This window comes from Daphnia magna, linkage group LG7, assembly GCF_020631705.1.
Source record: "Daphnia magna isolate NIES linkage group LG7, ASM2063170v1.1, whole genome shotgun sequence".
Lineage (NCBI taxonomy): Eukaryota > Metazoa > Arthropoda > Branchiopoda > Diplostraca > Daphniidae > Daphnia > Daphnia magna.
The window spans coordinates 10,690,252-10,710,995 of NC_059188.1; the positions used below are offsets into that span (position 1 = coordinate 10,690,252).

Below are 20,744 nucleotides of genomic sequence, written 5' to 3' on the forward strand. Positions count from 1 at the left end.
GTGGACTTTGCACACAAATGCGGAAGTCTGGATGCGGAGGTATTTAATAACAATTAAAAAAAAAAAAGGTAAACAGTCAGATGGAAAAATCAAAGATGCGATTATACCATTTCCTAAGAAAAAAAAAATGAAAATTATCGCTAAGTGTAGCAGATGGGCTCTTGTTCCATATGATTTGACTGCCTGTTTTTTTTTAAGGAGGAAAGAAACAAATATGTGGAAAAAGGAAGGAACGATGTTTCAGACTTGCTCGGTTTTCACTCTTTTCCTTATGTCGAGATTTTTTTTTGCTGGTCCCTACATTAGAAAGCTGATCGGTCGTAACTGAAACCAAAAGTAGAAAAGGAAAAAGAAGAGCAAAAAAAAAACAATAAAGAGGAAGAAACGTAAAGAATGAGGAACTTGAAAAAACAAAAAAACGTAGCGGTCATTTATGTTCCATGGCTGAACACCAGCGCTGGATTTCTTCCGGATATATTTTTTTAAATTTAATTTCTTGTCCCCTCGTGTCGCTAACTATCCGGCTGGGTAATTCAACTATTAAACGATTCTCATTTTTAATGAAACTAAAAAACAAAACTAAAAAATCTGATCATTAAAACATTTTCTTGCTAAATCTCTGGATGGCCTTTGATGATCGAAAATAACTGATGATCATTAACCATAAAAATGGTCATCATTCAGTGGACAGTAGCAATTTGTAATGAACAAAGTTGCGTTTACAGTTTGATTACCAACATTGAATAATGCTGTCAGACACACTTTTCGCTTGAATCGTTTATCAACTTCCGCTGAAAATGATTTTCAACAAAATTCGTCTAACGGTACTTGCAGCTCATGTTCAGTTACCCGACTCACGTCCATCATGCAAATCCCTTCCTCTTACAGGCATCTATTATTATGTACAAAACACGAGAACCCTTTAACGATTTAAACAAAAACACACGCAAAGTTTCGTCATTTTCGAAGTGACTCTTTTTTTGTTTACTAGTTTTATGATTATTATCTTTATTGTTTGTTTGTACCTTTATTAACGGTCATTTTTCTTCATTTTTTTAAAAATTATTATAAGAGAAAGAGAGACAAAACAAAGGTTTACGTATACGACCTTCGTGCGGTGCGTATTAGTGTGCCCGCTGACCTGTCGCATCTGCAGGCGAAGTTCGCACGACATTCCGGCCGGACATTGTTATTACACGCTGTTCCGTTAAATAGGCGTGTGGATGCGGGGAGGTTGGACGCGCCTTGTGTGCGGGACTTTCGTTTCACGCGGGACTGGCCATAAAAAAAAAACGCAAATATGAACGAAAGAGAAACAAAAAAAAAACAAAGGGGAAAAACGGAAAGAAAAAGGTAAAACGTCTAACTGTGTTTGCACATTTCTCCGCTCTGACTCTCTACTTCTTTGGTTTCTTATCCGAGTAAAAACTCTACAAATCTGCCGTTTCTCCTCAGAAAAATGATAATAATAATAATAAGAGTGTGTACACACACACACACACAAAAGAACGAATGTTACAGCTACGAAATCCGGTCCGTAATGTACAAGTCTTTTGTTCGGTGCGCAATCCACGTCACTTAGATCTACATGATACACGTTAACAAAGATGACTCAGTCATCCGGTCACCTGCGGCTCAAACAAGAAGTAAAAATCTGTTAGCCGTGACACGACAACGTGATGATAGAAACCCCGCTAACATTTCTTGGTTTGGTGGAGAGCAGCGTTGTGACATTGACCTTTACAACCATCACCGGTGTGCAACCACGTCGGATATGTACGACAGAAGAAAAGAGGAAAAGTTATTGTTGTTTTGTTGTATACACCTTCGTGACCGTATAATCTTCGGTTGTGTGTCTTTCTTATTTGATATGTCTTTTCCAGTTCTATTTATATATTTTTTTTAGGTTTGATAAAAACAACACGCGTCGGCTCTCGCCCCGAAATGTGAACGAACTTTGACGATAACCCGACTTTGTAAAGTTATACACTCGTGCAATGAAGAGGGTTAAAGGAAATGGTGTACACGTAGAAAAAGAAAGAACTAGTCTTTATCTTTCTTTTTTTTTTTTTTTAAAAAAATATTTTTTTTTTATGGGGAAAAGGACGTTTGAAATATGACACCCCCGACTGTGCTGCATCGTTGCCCTCCCGCGGCTATGCCGTCGGGAAACTATTGTAATTTGGGTTTTTTTCCCTTTTGCTTTCCCCCATACCCGACGGTATAGGACAACAATAAACACATGCGGGGGATCCAATATTTCAAAATGATCCTTCCCATATAACAACTATACTTTACAAATTAAAAATCAGAAAGATAAAGACTAGTCCTTTACTTTCTGATAAAAAAAAAATTTTTTTAAAAAATTTTTTTTTTTAAAAAATTCACGCGCGAGACACCGTTAGGCCTACTCGCGCAAGTTCCAGCGTTGTGATTGTTTATTATGCCGATCTACCAGTTGGTGTATATTAGAAAATACGGCAGTAGAAATGACTCGTTTTTATTTATACGATCCATTTCCGTGGCTGTGCGCAAATTGGATTTCTACAAATAAAACCAAAGTCATTTGCATTCCTGACCACCGCTAATGTCGACGTTTTATCGCTTCGCTCAAATTACATGTTGCAGTAAAAAGAAAAAATTCAAAGTGACAAAATAAATTTTAAAAAAGTCCAGGTGTTATTCAAATGTTCTTTTTCGACGAATTTCGTGTTAAACGAGATGAATTCAGTTATCGTGATGGCACAAGGTCTTTGATAATAGATTCATTATTGCTTTTTATGTCACCAAAAATTGAAATGGTTCATTAACTGATTTCAGAAAAGGATACCGGTATCGTTTTTGTGTCTCGTTTTCGTGCTCTATATCTGAAAAGGTCACCTTTATCTACCTGGGTTACACGACATTTTCCAGCGGTTTGCGGTTTTCGTTCAATTAGGTCATTTAAAAAGTACTAAAAATGCCCAAGGAATTTCGAAGGGACCTTTGAGCTCTTTCTTTGTTCAAAGTATTGCAATTTCCGACAAATCAAAAATAAAAACAAGAGCCAACTTTATCGTCCTCTCACAGAAAAAAAGACCCGAGTCTTTAGGGCCTCACATTATACGATCCCATCGACAAATTGGTGCCAATCAAAATTTTAAAACTCACTTACTTCCCTTCATTTGTTATCTTCCTTACCATTTAGATGGACTGTTTGATGTGTAACACTTCACAAAAGTTCTGCCCAGTTGTTTAGGTAACAGTACTTTACTATACATGCCTGTATATTCCTAATGGCCACTTGTTTCGTCTGCTAGCTCGTTGCCTACCTGTGCGTAGACTATAAAGTTGTTGCCAAGTCTATCAATTTAGGCTGTGTCATTAAAACGCCAGAGATTTGAAGCCTGAGAAACTATTTGGACGATGAATATATGGGACACAGATTATTTGTTTCTCTTTCAAATATGGACGTTGCAATGCCAAACCACACGAATTAAACGACTGCACGATTATTACGTCGTAGATATTCGACGGCCCGTTCCGTTAGGGCTGAGCCCCACGATGAGAATGGCTTTTTTTACGTTGAAGATGATTTTGATGTTTATCAGAGTCACAAAATTTTTTTTTTTACAAGAAAACAACAAATTAAGACAAGCAGAAAACCGCATGAGCGTTCAGTGGGTCAATCCCGACGCACGGCCAAGATTGATTGAGTTTTGCCAGCACGGTTTGCCGGTTTTGTTAATCCGTTACGTGTCTCAGTCACCCGGGCATCGTAATATCACGACAAAACTTTTGTGTGTGTATCGTACTAGCTTACGTGTGTACCACATTCTTTTCTTTTTTTTTTTCTTACTTCAATGGTGCCATTTATTTAAGACAAACGTGACTTGGCGATCACCGGGTCACGGGGTTTGGGTGATGCGTAAATTGTTGCCGCTGCTGCAAAAGCATCGCAAAATACGATGGAGTATGTAAAGCGTGTCGATTTGGTTGATGTGAGCCGTTGCTCGACAACATAACGAAGGGGTTAGTAGTCGAAAAAAATAAAATAAAAATAAATAACTGAAACGAGCAATTTGAAATGAATCAACCTTTGTTTGGAAATGTTGAAGAAAAAAGCTTTAACTCGGTGAGATACCGGCAGCAAGTTCCTCTTCATAGTGTCTCACTTCAAAAATGTTGTACGGGACTTTCGGTTAAGGGCCAATCTCTGCAACGGGATCAAACAGACGGTATCTAGAATGATGCGTAGCGCAAAAGATACAAACAAGTCAAAACATAATTTATGCAGCTTTAAATTGTACGACAATACCGACAGAATTTGGCGGGACTTTTCAAATCAAATGGCGGATGAATATACTTTATTTGATAGTGAAATGAGACAAGAGTATTTTGCATCATTTTTGGATGACACTTAAAAATGTATATCTATATATACCGACGCCAAATGAAAGGACACCGTGACTTGTTGATAGTTTATTATTCAAAACACGCTATACTCGTCACGATATCTTGGAGGTATAGCGGTTGTTTGGTCTTGTTTCCACATTCTTACCTCGATCGACGCTGTTGCAAAGGCAACTGATTAACGCATCACACTGAAAAGATGACATAAAAAAGTAATTAAAGACAATATGAAAAATTCAAAAGAGTACGACAGTCACTTACACGCTGTAAAATGAAAAATATATATACACAGTAGGCTTCGTGAACATTTCTCAGCCGGAGCACGGTTGTTTGCTGGAAACCAGAATGATATCTTTTCCCTTGTGATTATAGGTGTTGATGGTCATGCCGGATCGCCAGTGTGTGTGTGTATTATTGCGGGAATAATAAGATGGAACTATATACGATTCACTGGATTCCGTATAGTTCAACACAGTCCCGCAGCCATTAGTGTCTATACGACTTTGGTTAGTCATTCGATACAGTTATCCGAAAAGAAAACAACAACAGTACACGCAGGAGCCAAGACGAACGTGGTTGCTATGATCTTGAAAAACACGTTCCGTTCCAGCGATTTTCAATGTCCCATTTATTCCGTGGCCTCTCTCGTGAAAAAATCAACGCGGAGGCTCAACATCCACCGGGCTACAAAGAATCAAAAGGAAATTTTATTTTAATCAGGTCATCAAAGTCCAGTATGTAATAGAGTCGTTCACGATGGCAAACATAAGACCTGAATAATTCTATGATATTTACAGAAGATTACGCATGTCTAATTTTAACGAACTCTAATAACTGACATTGAGTTTGCCAACACGTGTACAGTCAACGAAGCTTGTTTAATTACATATAAACAAACAAACAAAAAAAAAAAACTGTGCGTGGTGGTGTGCCTTATCAGAAACTAGTTCTCATTCCATTCCGGGATAGGTAAACCTTGTTGTACCCTTGACTCGGTTACATTTGAAATCCCAATGAGCGTGACGTCTAACAATCAACTACCAGTACACATAGAGGAAGATTGGAAGGGGGCAATATACCGCCATGATGAAATCATTTCCATGACTAAGAAGAGTGACGCTCATAGCTGCCAAACAAAAGCAGAAAGCCGTCAAACGGAATAATATGGTGGTGTATACGAAAGAGAACGAACTAGATCGAACGACACGCTTCGTGCTTTATAGCTAACACAGGGTTGATGAGATGGCCGTAACAGATGGTGTAAACTATCCCCCTCTCCACTTGTTTTTTTTCTTTCTGTCCTTTTGTTCCAAATTTAGATTGCAAAGAAAGGTTGTTATTGATTGGGTTTTATCAAACGCAGTCATCGTTACGGTGAAGGAATGCCCTTACGATTTACATTTTGATGAAGAATTGAACGTATACTGGGGAGTTCACGTCAATGGAGATCAGATTGACCTTTTGCCTGTCTGAAATTAACGGCAGTTTTTTTTTTTTTGTTGGCTAGTCGTGAAATACCTTTGACATTGCAGCAGCGGTGATTTGACACGACAAGTTTTACTCCCGCCAGCGGATGTGATTTTGATTTGAACCCTGCCCGCAATTTGAGTTACTAAGCCTTATTATTTTTTTGCCCTTTTTTAAATGGATGATTGCGTTTAACGCGATCTTACCCGAGGCTTTAGTGTATAGCTTGCAAGGGTCATTTGAATAAACGTTTCGGTCCTTTTCAACTCTCGCGTTCTCTTGTTTCATTTCATTGGAAAAATCAGAGGGAAAGAAAAAGAGGAGAAAGAGATTTGAACGCGTGACGGGAAGCATAAAATCAACAACCAGCAGAGATATAACAATACGATAAAAACAAAAACCTTAAAAAAAAAAAGTATTGGAATTTTTTTGTTTTTTGCTTTCGGACCCGCAGTACTTTGTCAAGCAAAGAAAAAAAAAAGAAACGGCCATTGATCCAACTGTATTGTGCTGTAGATATCCGCAGTACCGGACCTTCTCTTCCGCGCCATTGATTCAATTAGGCGTGACACGTCCGAAAAAAAAAAAAGGTAATTGAACTTGGCTGTAAGCAAAGTGTAAAAAGCCAAATAAAATCAACGAGCTGTAGTCAAGATAGCTGGTGCATCACGTCTTGTGCTCTATGCTGAAATGATTTTTCCCATTAAAAATAAAATGTTCATTTTCATCACGATGATAACGCATTTAATCTGATTTTTTTAAAAACTCTACGGTCGCAGAGGCGTAGGGTCTATTCATCCGCGGAAGAGCGTCCAGCCCGCAGAAGAATGATCGGGATTGAAAGGCCAAAAGAAAATCAGGATCCATTCATCATCGACGTCATCCCAACGGTAATTTTGTTGACCGTAACAGCCAAACTCATCCAATCACAACAAGTCATTTTCCTTGCAATTTTTTAGCACAGCCACATTCTCAAAATTGGATTGCATTTTTCTTTCTTAACGGAATAGATTTGTTGCTTCCGAGCCGAAAAAGGAACGTCAAAGAAGAGCTGACATTTTTGTCTTCTTCGAGTTGCTTTGTCACGCGGGTGTAGGCACATTGCGGGGCACGAGAGCGATGTATATACAAGACGGATAGAATAAAAGAAAATGTCGTGGACCCACTCAGAAAAAAACCGAAGGCGGGTTTTTAATCTTATTCAATACGCACCGGATACAAATAATGGGAAGGGGGAACAAACAAACAAGCAATTGCAAAAGGCAAATGTAACGGAATTCAGAATCTTTTGGGGGGTGACGAGAGACCTGGTCAACTAGTCCCTGACTTCTCGTTTAATTCGACGAAATGCTCACATAATTGACATCAAGATATTACGTCATTATTTTCTTTTAACAAAATATATATAATATAAAGCCGTTAGAGTTTCTGATATTTATGACTTCTCCGAAAATTTCGTCATCCAAATAATGGCGATGCGCTTCTCTGGCTGTCTGATGTACAGCCAAATGAGTTTGATACTCTTTATTATAACGATTATAGTTTTACGACGGAAATTTGCGTTAATTTGACTAAAAGATCATCGCCGAATTTCTCACGCACCTGAAAGAAAGAAAAAAAAACGGAATCTGAAAAAGACTGTTTCCCTCTTCACCACCACCGCATCTCATTTCGTGCTGCGTGACAGCGTCCACTTGGAAACCGCGTGCGGACGCTGGACGTAGGGGAAAAAAACCGAAAAATTGTAGAAAAAAAAAAAAGATCAGGTGTGGTCATCAGACGGAGAAGTGGGAGGCGAGAAAATGGCGGAAGTAAAAATATAAAAGGTCTTTCATCCCACTCTGAAATCCCGTTATTACACGACAGCAGCAGCAAGACCCGTGGCTTGGATTTATCAAATAAAAAGGAAGTATCCACTTGGATCGTTTAACATCATACAGGACAATCTATCACATCTAGAACGTGAAAGCCGGTAAAAATAAAATGGGCAAACAAGCGGACAGAAAATCTAATTCTGTTTTTGTGTAAACAGAGAAGGGTGGTCATCGCATCATGTTCAACGAAGTAAAAACAAACGCACCATATATCAGACATTCATCTGTCATTCCTGTCCGGTTCGAAAACAGAATTTCCCACATTGCAATCGTATAATGTTTGCAAAGATCCGTTCAATAATGTCAAAAACTTAAGATTTTTTTTTTTTTCTTGGACGATAGATAAAACGGGAAATGTTTTTTTTTAAAAAGAGAGTTCAATCACTCTTCGAGAACGGTCAGCAAAGATGTTTAGGCAAATTTTTTGTTGTTGTTGAAAAGAAATAAATTTTTTTTTGCTTTTCTGGCCTGGAGCGGGGCGTAAATTTATACCTGGGCATTGGAATGAAAAAAAAAAAAGACAATAAAAAAAAAAGTGAACGTCTTTTTTCACTTATTGTTGGATTGCCTGTGATTTGATATAAAAAAGATTCGCTCGCAAATCGTTTTTTTTTTACTGCGATCATATCAATGGGATGGAGTAGGTGACATCAGTTGTTTGATCCTGGATGGGCTTGATTTACGCTCTAGTGTGTGAAGCGAGAGCCTATCCAGAGGGAATGGACCTCCAAACGAATGCCCTGACCAACACTCAAGTTTTCAGTGTCAAAGTCAAGGACCTTGCGGGACTCCCGTGAATGGCTGCTGCCCGTTGATGTATGCATACAATATATCGTGTTAAAAGAAAGTATTTTTTTTTTTAACAGACGTGCACCGTTAACATTTAAAACACATTTCAAATGTCTACTAAACGTTCGCCGTATCTTGAACGAAACAAAAGAAAAACGATAACATTTAAACACAAAAATTGAAGATTAATTTTTCAGGTAAAATTGCAGCTGGTGTTGGTTTACGTTCCGTTTGTTCGAAATGCAAATTTGCGACAGAAAATACGTTTTTATTTCTTTTTTGCGGATTTTTCAGATGACGGGTGTCTTCGTTTTTTACCCACACCATCAATCAGCAAAGTGCCAAATGAAGTGGCGCGTTTGTTTTCTTTAAAAGACGCAAAGAGCAGGAAGTCTGTCATCCTGGAGGTCGTAAAAAAAGAAGAAGACAACAGCACGAAAATTGGTAGAGTCATTAACAAGAAAATACAGAGCGAGAGGGACTAATCTATTGTTCTAGCACGTCAACGTGACGTCCGCACAAGTTTGCCCGCCTACATGAACACAACAGCCCGTTACGTGCGCCATTGTGAAAGAAAGAGCGTCTCATTGTCGCCTTTTGCATCGGCGCAGTTTCAAACGCGTTTGTTTACAAACTATTATTCAACGCCTCACGCGTTTTTTGTCACCGCCATTGGAAATAAATCAAAAAAAAAAAGAGAGAGAGACAAAATAGCCTTTTTTTTTCTTTTTGACGTTCCTTTCTCTCCGAGCGAAGCTACACCATAGCAAATAGGAAAGAAAAAAGGGCTACGGTTGAAGAAGATAAAAACAAGACGGAACATGCGGTTAAATAAACAAAACGGAATTTGACACCCAACGGGTATTTTTTTCGTGCAAGAAAAGATTTGCAGCCCATCGTATTTCCCCACCCCATTAGGTCAGGCCCCTGTTGTTGGACGTCCTATTGGATAGACGCGTTCCAGACATTTTTTAAAGCGATAGAAAGAAGAGCGGAACACAATCCGCGGGATGAAGCGGGATCTTTCTTTCCTTGGCGTATAATTCTTCGTTAAAAAAAGGACGCGTTCAGATTATTGTCCACGGCGGTGTGACGAAGTAAGATGAAAAATTTATGATCAAAAACGGGTTTTCATTTCCCTGCGGCCGATATTGCGAGGCTGAGAAATTTAAAACACGAAAAAATGTTCAGAGAAAAGGAAAAAGAAGGGAGGAGAGTCGGTGCTATTGCCGCTGAAGCATCGAGAAGAGGCCAGTGATCTCTTCTTTTCATCGTCTTCACGGGCCGTTGATTGTGCAGATTTGTCACCCTCACACGCGCTTCCCAACGCTGAATACATCCGCTAATATTATCAGATAATGTTTTGAAATCTTAATCAAGAAAAGAGAAAAATCGGGAGGAAAAGACGAGTATCAACTTTCCCGAATTCGTATCATCAAAGAAGAATCAGCGTAAGATGAATAGAAAAATGATACGTAACAGGTGTATCCCGCGTGATTCAACAAAGAAGCGAAATAATATTGCAGATTTTGAAAAAAAAAAAAGGACATATAGTTCGTGTAAAGTAGTGAAATGACGAGAAGATGAGCGCGGCTCCGATTCAAATAGTCAAGTGCCATGATGCGTGAGCTAATACATGCCCCCCCTCTGCACATCTATATTCCTATATACACCCCAGGAACCACACGACCATCAAGAGCTGTTATAAACGCAACCAAACTGGCAGCTGCTGGAAACAAGAGGATCTTCTCCTGTCTCTTCCCCTTGTTGTTGTTTTTTTTTCTTTAGGGGGAGGGAGTTTTTTTTTTTTTTTTTTTAACTTGGTTTCGCTTGGAGGCCCGCTCCGGTTTGTCGAGTGCAGTGGCCGGCTGTATATAAGAGGCGGCGCACCGTTCCGAGTTCCATCAGTTGCAGCACTTCCGTCGTACGCAGTAGTAGTTGTTCTCTTTCTTCTTGTTGTTTCGAATCGCAGAAAACAAGAGAAAAACGAGCACATCGTTCCAATCCTATCGTTCCGACATTTGAAATCATCAAAGTGCTTAATTCCAATTCGGTGCTTCGAGAAATTGCTCATCTCTCATCACAAATCGGATTGCAGATCAACGGCGGTCGTGTAGACATTTGAATTTTTGAAATTCCCACCTCAACTATCGACACATTTACACAGGTAATTATTTTTTTTTTGAGGGGGACAGTAAAATTTGAATTGGGGCTTTAAAAAAAAATTGAATTAGGATTTCAACGAAGGTGAATCGATCCGCTAGAGTTGGTTTTATTAATCCATCCCCCCCACAGCCTTGTAGCGTGCCAGCTAAACATAAAAAGAGAAATGGGTTTATTCCTTTTTTTTTTTTTTTCGGCGCCACCGGCCACCCAATTATCCAATATGGAGAAGGGTCTATAAGACTGTTACAGTAGTCTACACGTACGTAGAGACAGAGAGAGGGGAGAGAGAGGATGAGCCAGCGTGAAATGTTGCCACTGGTCATGTTGAAATTCGGATCAACGGCCTTTACCTCCGGCTCGCTCGATCGAACTCGGGGCCCTTTCGCCTAAGACTTTGTACCAACAACAGATGCACTTATATTTTTCTTTAAATGTCTGATCGTTAAGATTACGCAAAAATGCAGCTCAACGTAGAAAATGGTTTCTCCTTTTTCTCCCATATTTAACTTTCGATTTTTGCATGTTAAAGAGAAAAAAAAGAGTTTCGTTCAACAGGTCGTTAAACTGTCCAGTAAATCGTAATAAATTACGAGCAAATGAAAGAAAGGAAAAGGGACTGACTAATTTACGGTTTCAAAGAAGGGTCAACAGTTTTTTCTTTTGCTAACTAGTCTCTTATTCTTTACACTGTGAATGGACGTCATTAAAAACGTAAATGAATAACAGCTTCTTGTTTGATATGTCAGCTTGTCCTCCATGCACCAGATAGACTTTTGCACGAAACAAAAATGGTAAGGGGGGTCCGTTGAAAAAATTCTTTTCATTCAATATTTGGTATACGCTCGCGTTAACGGGTAGCCACCTGACGCTGGATTCGATCGTAATTGAAAAGGGTATTCTACTTGGGGATAAAAGCGGACCGAAAAAACTCGCCTTTTTCTCACAGTTACAGTAATACGATGCGCTGTTAAAAACTCGGCCTTTTGCATTGAGAGCTTCATTTGGGAAAATATGAACAACGAATTCCGATGGCAAGAAGCCACGGAAAGAAGTAGCCCTCAATGGTTTTCAAATAAGGTGAATCGTTCCTACCTTTTGTTGCGTAGTTACGGTGGTTCTCATTCGGTTCTCACAGAAGGGGCCACACACAACAGTCTCAATGTCGTAGGAATATCTTCGTAACGGTGAATTATTCTTTTCACTTAATAAAAACCCAGCGTTCCGCAAACGATGGGAGCCACCAGTGGTACAGGGACTTCCATCATCGATGCGCTTCGCTTATTTTCCAAGGGTCTACTCGATCATCTTTGTGTCATGGTCACAGCTCATCATCCTAGTACCAACATAAGAATTCATTTTAAACAGGAACTTTTACTTCGGACAGGAAAACAATCAATTAACTACCAAATTCTTTTCTAGTGTATAGTTATGGTTTGGTCCTTGTCATCCAAATGACTGATAGTTAACCTGTAATTTAAAAAAACAAAAACAAAATCAATTCGAATAAATAAAAAGAAAAATCTGTCCTTTCATTTACTTGTTAGCGGACCATGGGTGCGACCGGGTTACCGCTGCTTTATTCAGCCATCTTGCTGGCCCTCTGCGTCTCCTACATTCAAGGTACGTACCGGAAATCAAATTTTTCTACATTACGCAAATGCAAAAACAAATGGGTTAAAAATACGGGAAGTGTCTTTTTTGTACAAAGAAAAAAATACCCACAGTCTGATATGTTTCCATCGTAACTAGAACTTTCCGGCTCGATGGATTACAGCCGATATGGGAAAATTGTAGTAGTCACCGCATTGCAATGGGAATAAAGACGAAAGAATTCGATATCGGAAAACGGAGTTTGACCACCACAGTTGTGAATGATGGTCAAACTACCGTCACTTTTGTTTTACGCAATTGCGTTGTCGATTCCATTGATAATGGCCACAACGAGACAAACGATTTAAAACCCAGCTGTATTTAGGAAAACCACTCCCAAACCCAAATTTCTCTAACGAATTTCCATTTTTTTGTGATGCATTTTGAAAACAAAACAAAAATAATAGGCCGGGTCGGTTTTGAGAAGCTGTCGGAAATGGACTACCGAGGCAACACTTACTACACCATCCGCAATTTGTCACTCTACGAATGCCAGGGATGGTGCAGAGAAGAACCGGACTGTGCGGCGGCGTCCTTCAGGTTTGTTTCCTTTTGACATTCACGAATGACAGACGACTGGACAGTCGTGGAAAAGGCGCAATCACGCGACAAGGAAGCCAAATTGCAAAGTCGTCAGCAGTTGATGATAATTATACCTCCTTTCCTTTTTTCTCTGCCCAGTTTTGTGGTCAACCCGCTGGCTCCCATCCAGGAGACCGTCTGCTTATTGCAAAATGAAACGACGGGCTCCAATCCCACCGTCAATCCGCAAAAGGCCGTCTCCACTTATTACATGATCAAGCTCAACATTAGATCGGGTACGTAAACTTAAAAATTTCCCCTGTTTTTGTTTTTTTTTATGTTGTCAAGACATTAGGGTAACGGTAAACAACATCCATCGTCACACGTGACGGGCCAATGACGGACGTGAGCGAATTAAACAGATTAAAAAGCCAACAATCCAGTCTCGGTATCGATTTTCCGGTTGGGAAATCGTTCAGATGTAGGCCGTCCGCGTGACTTTGAAAGACGCAGTTTTGATTTAAAAGTTAAATCAAAAGTACAAAAGACAAACATTGCAAGAATAGAAATCATTACCTTTTCACAAAATAAGATGTAAACGAAATTACACGACTTGCGCGTGCCCGCGCAGCTTATGTTGTTTTCCAGCTCGCCAAAGCGTGAACGAATCCGTAAAACCCACCGGTTTTTTTCTTCTTTCGACGATAGGGCGTAAAGCGGGAGCTTGGAGTGTCTCACACGAAGGCCAGTCCGAGTCATTCACCTCCAGGGGCTTCGAATTTATTTTGTTCTTGGCTTTTTCTTTTGTTGTTGAACTGGTTGAAACTCTTGTGGACACACATACAATGGCAGTGTACCGGAACCGAAAGACGGTCGTCAATGATACGCCAAGTCCATATAGTCTATTATTAAATGCTTTAAAAACTGGCACCGACTTGGGATGACTCGAAAACCTGAAAGCGGAAGTCAAATGTTTGTTTAGTCAGCGTAAATCATAGCCACCATTTCGCAAGGAGTACCACCGCGGATTCGACTCATTGCCATCCTTCCCATATATCGAGTCGGAAGAGTTTAACCATCGGCGACAAAGAGAGTCAGTGTAGAATCTTCCATCTTCGGTTCCATTTTAGCCGGGATTCATTTGCCGTATCGCCGGATTAGGACTGTAAAAAAAAAAAAAAGAAAGTAAATTGCAGATTAAACGACACACGAGAATGACTTCCGCTACAAAGGCGGATGGCATGAGGAACAAGGTGCGGAACTAATGGTCCTACCTTCAAATCGAAACGAAAAAGAATTGACGTGTTGGTAGCCATGCACAAATGCGTGCGTTTACGACGTAGCTTTTCTTTCTTTGTTTGATCGTTTATTTACACTCGGCCAAACAAGTGTTGCGTAGCTGTCTCGTTCCGCAATCAACTAGCTGAAAAAATAGTAAAATAGCAATTTGACGTGTATAGTCTTTTCTTAAACTGGATTCCCTTTTTATTTTTTAAAATAATTAGAAAATGTATGCAACCGACCGTGGACTTTTGAGAGGGTGCCTAACAAGATGCTTCGCGGTCTGGACAACGCACTCATCTTCACGGCTACCAAAGAGTCTTGCCTGGCCGCTTGCCTCAACGAGGTGCGTAAAAATGAAATCAAGTTTAATCTAATTATAAGGGAAATGAATTGAAAATTGTTAATGCAGAAACGATTCGTTTGTCGGTCGGCTGAGTACAATTACATCACCACCAAGTGCCACTTGAGCGAACATGACCGACGCTCTGTCGACGACTCCATCGAACTGGTAGATGCTCAAGGCGTCGATTATTTTGAGAATCTCTGCTTGAAAGGTATGAACTATTATCTCCTCCCAAAAAAAGACAAACAATTCAAAATGAATTACATTTCCAGCTGCTGATGGATGCCGTGGAGTTCGCCAGTACGCAGTGCCGTCCGTCGGTGTAGCCGAAGATCGTGTTGCCCAACACGCCGACGTCTATTTCTACGTCGACAAAGAACTATTGGTAAAAATGAGCCGGAACATTCGGTGGTTTTGTTTTCCATTAAAAGAGCTGGTAATTTAACGAGACGCGGTCGATACTCTTGCATTTCGGTGAACCGCGTCCTGTACAGAAAAAAAACAAAAAACAAAAACAATTATTCATCCAAAAAAATGTTGAATCAACAATAGTTTAACCGCAGAATTTTTATTACCAGCTGTTTTTACGTGATTACTCCAATCCATCTTTTCAATGGAACTTTGCTTTCTTGCGCGGTATTTGATTTGATCTCTTTCTCTTCGGTGGCATTGCAGGCGAGTAATGAAGCAGCGTGTCAACGTGCCTGCCAAGTGGAAAACGAATTCCTGTGTCGTTCCTACCTGTTCAAAGAAACATCAGCCGGTCTAGAGTACAATTGCCAGCTGTACCATTTGGATCATTTCTCACTGCCGGACGGACCCAGCACTTTCCTCACCACTGACCGACCCCTGCTCGATGACGGAGAACCTATCGGAAAATTCGTCGAGAACATCTGCATCAGTAAGTTGTTTGAATCCCATAAGAAAACATAAAATATTTCAAGAGAAGCTTTAAAGGGATGAGATGATTCTCACCATCTTGTACGGTCGGTTAAATCTCCAAAGTTAACGCTCATCTTGGGCGGGCACGCTGCTCATACGTGAGTTGAGTTACACCGGGGAGCAATGGGAAAAAGAAAGAATAAAGAAACCCACAGCGGGGAGTTGGTTGACCCTTGGCAGTCGTCCGTGAATAAAAAAAAAAAAACGGCCGACGTGTTGCAGTGGCTGCTTAAGGCGGGAAAATCGAATCGTTAGTATGGAACGAAAGCTTCTCAGCACTTGTGAAAATCTTGTTTCAATTAAAGAGCAAAATGCTGGTGGGGTTGATGCGCTTTAACGTTAAACAGTGACGCAGATGGACCTCTTTTTTTTTATTAAAAAGAAAGAAAAGATACCGTTAAAAACAAGTTTTGATAGCTCTGCATGATGATACGGTCTGTTGCGTCTCTATTTTCTTCGGCAAGATTACAAGCCCAGCAAACGATTGTTTGTCGTGGTTACCCAGAATTCAAAACACTTGGAAAAATTCCAGAAACCAATAGAAAACATTAAAAGTCAGCAGGCCTGACGGTTTATCGCGAAGTTCAATGAATTCAAAAAGCTTTATTATCACACCCGAAAAGAAAGAAGAAAAAAAAAAATGGTTGATTTTTCGCAACGTTTTACTTGTTGTTTGTTCACAGTGTTTTCAAAGCTATTCAAGTCTCAAGTTCAAGCGAAGGAAAGCGAAAAGACTGCGCAATTCGTCTGGCAACTATTTTCCCATGGTTTGGTCAAAGTCCTGGACGGAAACAGCGCAGGGAGGGGGAGAAATCCCCTTGACAAGACAATAGTTACACCATGCCATTGCTATCTGCCTAACGTGAGTTATGTCTTCTTCTTTTCCCGAGAAGTCGGAAAAGCCGCAATGATTTCTTTCGGTGGGAAGTGGTCAACCACCCACAAAAAGACATGGTCACAATGACCAAGTATAGAATCTTCTAATAATTGTCTTGGACAAGGTTACTCATTTCCTAGACCCATATGTTGAATCTAATTAGTTCACTTTCACATTGTACGTCACTGTTTAGGGGCAACACGCAAGCTCGGCCAACATGAAAGTATCTTTTTACTTTTGAAAACGGTAGAACATTAGAATCACAACAGGTTTTCTTTTAATTCCCCCAAAGCGCTGGGCAAAACGAGGGGGGATATAAAAAACGCCCATTAATGTCTATTCTATCCCGGGAGCCATAGCTCAGAAAATACTGTGGGAAAAAAAAAGAAGGTAGAGAGCAGTGCACCGCTTCAGGTGATTTAAGGCAAACAAACAAGGAAAAGGAAGGAAGGGGGCATCAAAAAAAAAAAAAAAAGAAATGATGATTGCCCGTGAATGATGAACTGCGTGATAAAAGAGTCTTTGTGCATACAAGGAAAGACTGACGTACTATTTTAAATCATAGGTCCCGAAGGACTTGGTGAACTTACTGGACAAGAAGCCGGCAGTGGTGGAGTTGTCGGTGGATCCACCAGTGGAAGTCTTACTGGAGGAAGTGGAGCTGGAACAGGTGGCGGTCTTAATGTAGGCAGTGGAATTGACGGTAGTACAACTGGCGAAAGTGGAACTGGAGGTATTAACACTGGCGGAAGTGGAACTGGAGGTATTAACACTGGAGGAAGTGGAACTGGAGGAAGTGGAAGCACTGGAACTGGCGTCAGCACACCTCGTCCTACTCGCCCAACTCGTCCTACTCGACCAGGTCTCAACGTTGGATCAGGTATCACCGCTGGCACTGGAACTACCGGTAGTACTGATGGCACCGATATCACTGGAATCAGCAGCGGTGGATCAGGTGGAATCACCAGTGGAGGCACAGGCGATTTGACTACCGCCACCGAATCTGATATCAACTGCGATCGTACTGGAACTTGTTACGATGGTAATCAATCCTCTCTCTCCTCCTTTTTTGATCTAAATATTAAATATTTGTTACAATGTTTCTAGTTGGAGTTCATTGTCGTGATACCAAGATCGAAGTCCTGATTAAAACAAACCGCCCGTTCAGTGGCCGCGTTTACGCCCTAGGTCGAAGTGAGACTTGCAATATCGACGTCCAGAATAGCGACAGCTTCCGGCTAGACTTGACCATGAATGGCGGTGATTGTAACACGCAATCCATGTCGGGTATGTTCACCAACACCATCGTCCTGCAACACCATAGCGTCGTCATGACTAAAGGAGACAAGATCTACAAGATTAAATGTACTTACGACATGTCACCACGTAACGTTTCCTTCGGAATGATGCCCATCAGGTTATTTCTTTTCGTCACATTTGTTTTTGAATTCTCTTTTATCTAATCACTTCATTTTGTTTTGCTTAAAAACAAAAACAGAGATCCAGACATGATCAGCATTACTTCAGCTCCTGCTGCACCTCCTCCACGCATCCGTATCTTGGATCCCAGCGGTGGAGATGTCGAGACTGTTCGCATTGGAGACCGACTCATCTTCCGTATCGAAATCCCCGGCAACAGTAAATATCTACATTTTTTTTTTCTTCAAATTTGCATCAATTTGAATCGATTCATTATTCAAAATCAATTTACTATTATTTCCAGCTCCGTACGGTATTTTCGCCCGCAGCTGTCTTGCCATGGCCAAAGATTCTAGAAGCACCTTCCAGATCATCGATGATGATGGGTACGAACTAGAAAAATTAATTCCAACCATTAAAAAAAAAAAAACTAATCGCATTGTTTGAATAGCTGCCCAACTGATCCCAGCATCTTCCCTCGCTTCGTACCTGACGGAACTGCCCTGCAGAGCACCTACGAAGCTTTCCGTTTCACTGAGAGCTACGGTGTCATCTTCCAATGTAACGTGCGGTACTGTCTTGGACCTTGCGAACCGGTATGATTTTATACGCCACTTAAATTGAAAGGAAGAACGTGAACTGAAAATATTCACGAAAACAGGCTACCTGCCAATGGGGAAGAGATACCATGGAATCCTGGGGACGTAAACGCCGTAGCGCGGAGAAGGTTGAAAAGAACGAAGAGGATATGACGCTTTCACAGGAAATCCTTGTTCTTGACTTTGGAGATGAAGATACGAAATTTAGCCATAGACAAACAGCATCTCTGCCAGCTAACTTCCCCAATAACAGTAAGAAATAGCTAAAATTACTTATATATCAAATAATTTTTAATTCATAAAAATAACTAGGTACTTATACAGTCCATGAAGAAACAGTTACCGTATTCAACAGCACCTGCCCAACAAAAACATCTGTCCTAGCGTTGGCCGTCACCTGTGCTCTTCTTTTATTAATGTACATCTGCACCGTTTTCTACTTCCTCATGCGCCGTTGGTTGGGACCCGAAAAGAGTGTCTAAAATACTAGCACATCCTACAAAAGAATTAATCCTATCTGAAAGCGGACATTCCGAACGTGAGGCCTTTTTTTTCCTTCAACACAATCGTTATCCATTATGCCGTCATAACGAAATTTGTTTAACGTCCATTATTTTTTTTTTTTATCAGTCGCTTGACTTGTTACGACAGTGCTTCACGTGAATTCTGGTTACCTTTTTTTGTTGTTGTGGTGGGCCTAGGGAACTGGTCCATTAGTAATTTATTATCCTATATAACCCTTTAGGTGTTTCAAAACTTGCCCAGGGCATGTTGTTGCGGGGTGCTTACGGCAGATCTTACCCTGGTTTCTCTTGCGCACTTGTTATGTAAATATGATGTTTTGGGGGGACTTTAATGAAAACTGCAAAATTCTAAAATTCTTGGGAAACCGGTTGTAGTTGGAAAAACCAAAAATACCGCTTTAATTATGGAGTGTTTCTTCTTTAATGTTATTTTCTTCTCCCCAGAATGAAACTTTGTTTACAGTTTAAATAAACTGATTCACCAATGTTTAATCAGAAATCATACAATTATTCTTTTTCCATTTCAAACTGTTTCCGAACCATCAAAGCAATTTCTGTTATTCGGTCGGGTAAAAGAAGATCTTTGATCTAGTTTTGAAAATTTAAGATTAAAAAAAAAAACAGTTTAAATGATGATGACTTTACATTTTAAACTAGTACCTCAAACCCAGCATTTATGGAGGCGTCGTAAGCGTGCATAATGCTAGTATCGTAGATCATCATCTTGCACTGCGCCAAAGCTGCTACGCAATTTCTTAAGCGGCTTATGGCTTGTCGGTCAGCTTGCGGGACTGTCTGCAAAAAGAAAATAGTTGAGTATGGACAATGGAACTAAGGTTTTCTAGCTTGCACCTCCAAATTTTGAACAAATCCACCAGCTGTGTCTTCATGCAGCGTAGGGCAGATCCAAACAAACCCATTGTTGCCCATAATTATACTTGCCCCACAAGGTAAATTATGGAAATGAGTCTTTTGTCGCCGTATTAATGATGGGCTCACTTTTACCAAACAGCCTTGAGAAAGCTACAATGGAAATAGATGCAAAGTTATGTTTCATTAATCTGATAATACTTATTTTAATTACTTTTCCATATTTCATGCTTCGTGTGTGTAGGGAGAGAGCCCCATCGTTGAAGATATTTTGAACCTCAGCACTTACTAGATCTCCTTCTTTTAGATACTGTCTCATGGATAATTCATCTTCTGCTGATCTTCTTCTCTAAACACATTTTTATTTTAATTTGTTGAATTCTAATGATGAAAATCTTTTGGTACCAGTTCACCACCAGGCAAGTTGACAGATTGAAGTAAAAGCACAGAATCTAATCTTGCATTAGTGTCCAGCTTCCATCGTTTTTGTGAAACCTCAGTAATCCTTCCAATAACCACATCTCCAATCTCTCCATGGTATCGAGACTTTAATGGCCTCACTGAAATGAGCTGATTAACTCTCTCAACTACGCCAGCAACACTGGCGTACAAACAATCCTCTTGCATGTATGTCCCATGCCCTCTTTACATAACACTGAATAAGTTAGCTAGGAACAAATGTTATGTTGAATACGCCTTTTACCTCATGAACCCAGTTTCTTTCGTGATCAAGGAGCCAGGTGTGACAAGATGTTTGGGCTCAGTAGAATCGGCAACGATATCAAAGAGCGGTACTTCTGATGCCAAGCGTATGTCTACCATTTTTTACGCTTTCAAACTAGGTTTTTTAAAAATCTAAAAGATTGATTGATTGATTGATTGATTTTGTTTTGGGGTTCTGAGGGTTGTCCCACAAAATCTAAAAGGAAACATCACTTTCATGTAACTTTTGTATCTTCACGTGGTGTGGACGTCTGCTACGTTGCCTATAGTATTTCAAACTCTTGATTACATTTATTTAAATAA

The 20,744-nt window shown here is 40.2% G+C and overlaps 2 protein-coding genes and 1 long non-coding RNA gene across 3 annotated transcripts; 1 reads left to right on the plus strand and 2 right to left on the minus strand.

Annotated features, from left to right (window-relative positions):
• Positions 1-3,822: 3,822 nt before the first annotated feature.
• LOC116927676 lies at positions 3,823-17,573 on the minus strand. Its single transcript, XR_006649366.1, has 15 exons — positions 17,436-17,573; positions 16,897-17,380; positions 15,063-15,355; positions 14,752-14,973; positions 14,590-14,687; positions 14,384-14,514; positions 14,135-14,283; positions 13,883-14,023; positions 12,226-13,813; positions 12,093-12,155; positions 11,781-12,021; positions 4,654-5,076; positions 4,424-4,583; positions 4,298-4,344; positions 3,823-4,221 (listed from the first exon to the last, which is right to left on the minus strand). It is a non-coding gene; the product is annotated as an uncharacterized LOC116927676 (long non-coding RNA).
• Positions 10,409-19,340, plus strand: LOC116927635. Its single transcript, XM_032934664.2, has 15 exons — positions 10,409-10,689; positions 12,233-12,308; positions 12,746-12,878; positions 13,020-13,156; positions 14,366-14,487; positions 14,554-14,698; positions 14,760-14,872; positions 15,163-15,388; positions 16,872-17,348; positions 17,414-17,723; positions 17,805-17,944; positions 18,030-18,111; positions 18,177-18,321; positions 18,387-18,576; positions 18,637-19,340. The coding sequence occupies exons 2-15, from the start codon at positions 12,239-12,241 to the stop codon at positions 18,804-18,806; spliced, it is 2,460 nt and encodes an 819-aa protein (XP_032790555.1). The 5' UTR covers positions 10,409-10,689; positions 12,233-12,238; the 3' UTR covers positions 18,807-19,340.
• Positions 19,318-20,692, minus strand: LOC116927659 (exosome complex component RRP4). The gene is made up of 6 exons (XM_032934704.2): positions 20,422-20,692; positions 20,124-20,361; positions 19,933-20,067; positions 19,701-19,871; positions 19,509-19,643; positions 19,318-19,436 (listed from the first exon to the last, which is right to left on the minus strand). Exons 1-6 carry the CDS (start codon positions 20,538-20,540, stop codon positions 19,356-19,358), a joined length of 879 nt encoding a protein of 292 aa, XP_032790595.1. The 5' UTR covers positions 20,541-20,692; the 3' UTR covers positions 19,318-19,355.
• Between the last annotated feature and the right edge of the window lie 52 nt (positions 20,693-20,744).

Bases quoted from the DNA above. Each gene is read 5' to 3' on its own strand.
- LOC116927635 (XM_032934664.2), top strand. From the start codon at position 12,239: ATGGGTGCGACCGGGTTACCGCTGCTTTATTCAGCCATCTTGCTGGCC. The intron at 15,389-16,871 runs GTAAGTTGTTTG...TTTAAATCATAG, and splicing joins CGTCGAGAACATCTGCATCA to GTCCCGAAGGACTTGGTGAA. The intron at 17,349-17,413 runs GTAATCAATCCT...CAATGTTTCTAG, and splicing joins TACTGGAACTTGTTACGATG to TTGGAGTTCATTGTCGTGAT.
- LOC116927659 (XM_032934704.2), bottom strand. From the start codon at position 20,540: ATGGTAGACATACGCTTGGCATCAGAAGTACCGCTCTTTGATATCGTT. The intron at 20,362-20,421 runs GTAAAAGGCGTA...TGTTATGTAAAG, and splicing joins AAAGAAACTGGGTTCATGAG to AGGGCATGGGACATACATGC. The intron at 19,872-19,932 runs GTAATTAAAATA...TTTCCATTGTAG, and splicing joins GAAGCATGAAATATGGAAAA to CTTTCTCAAGGCTGTTTGGT.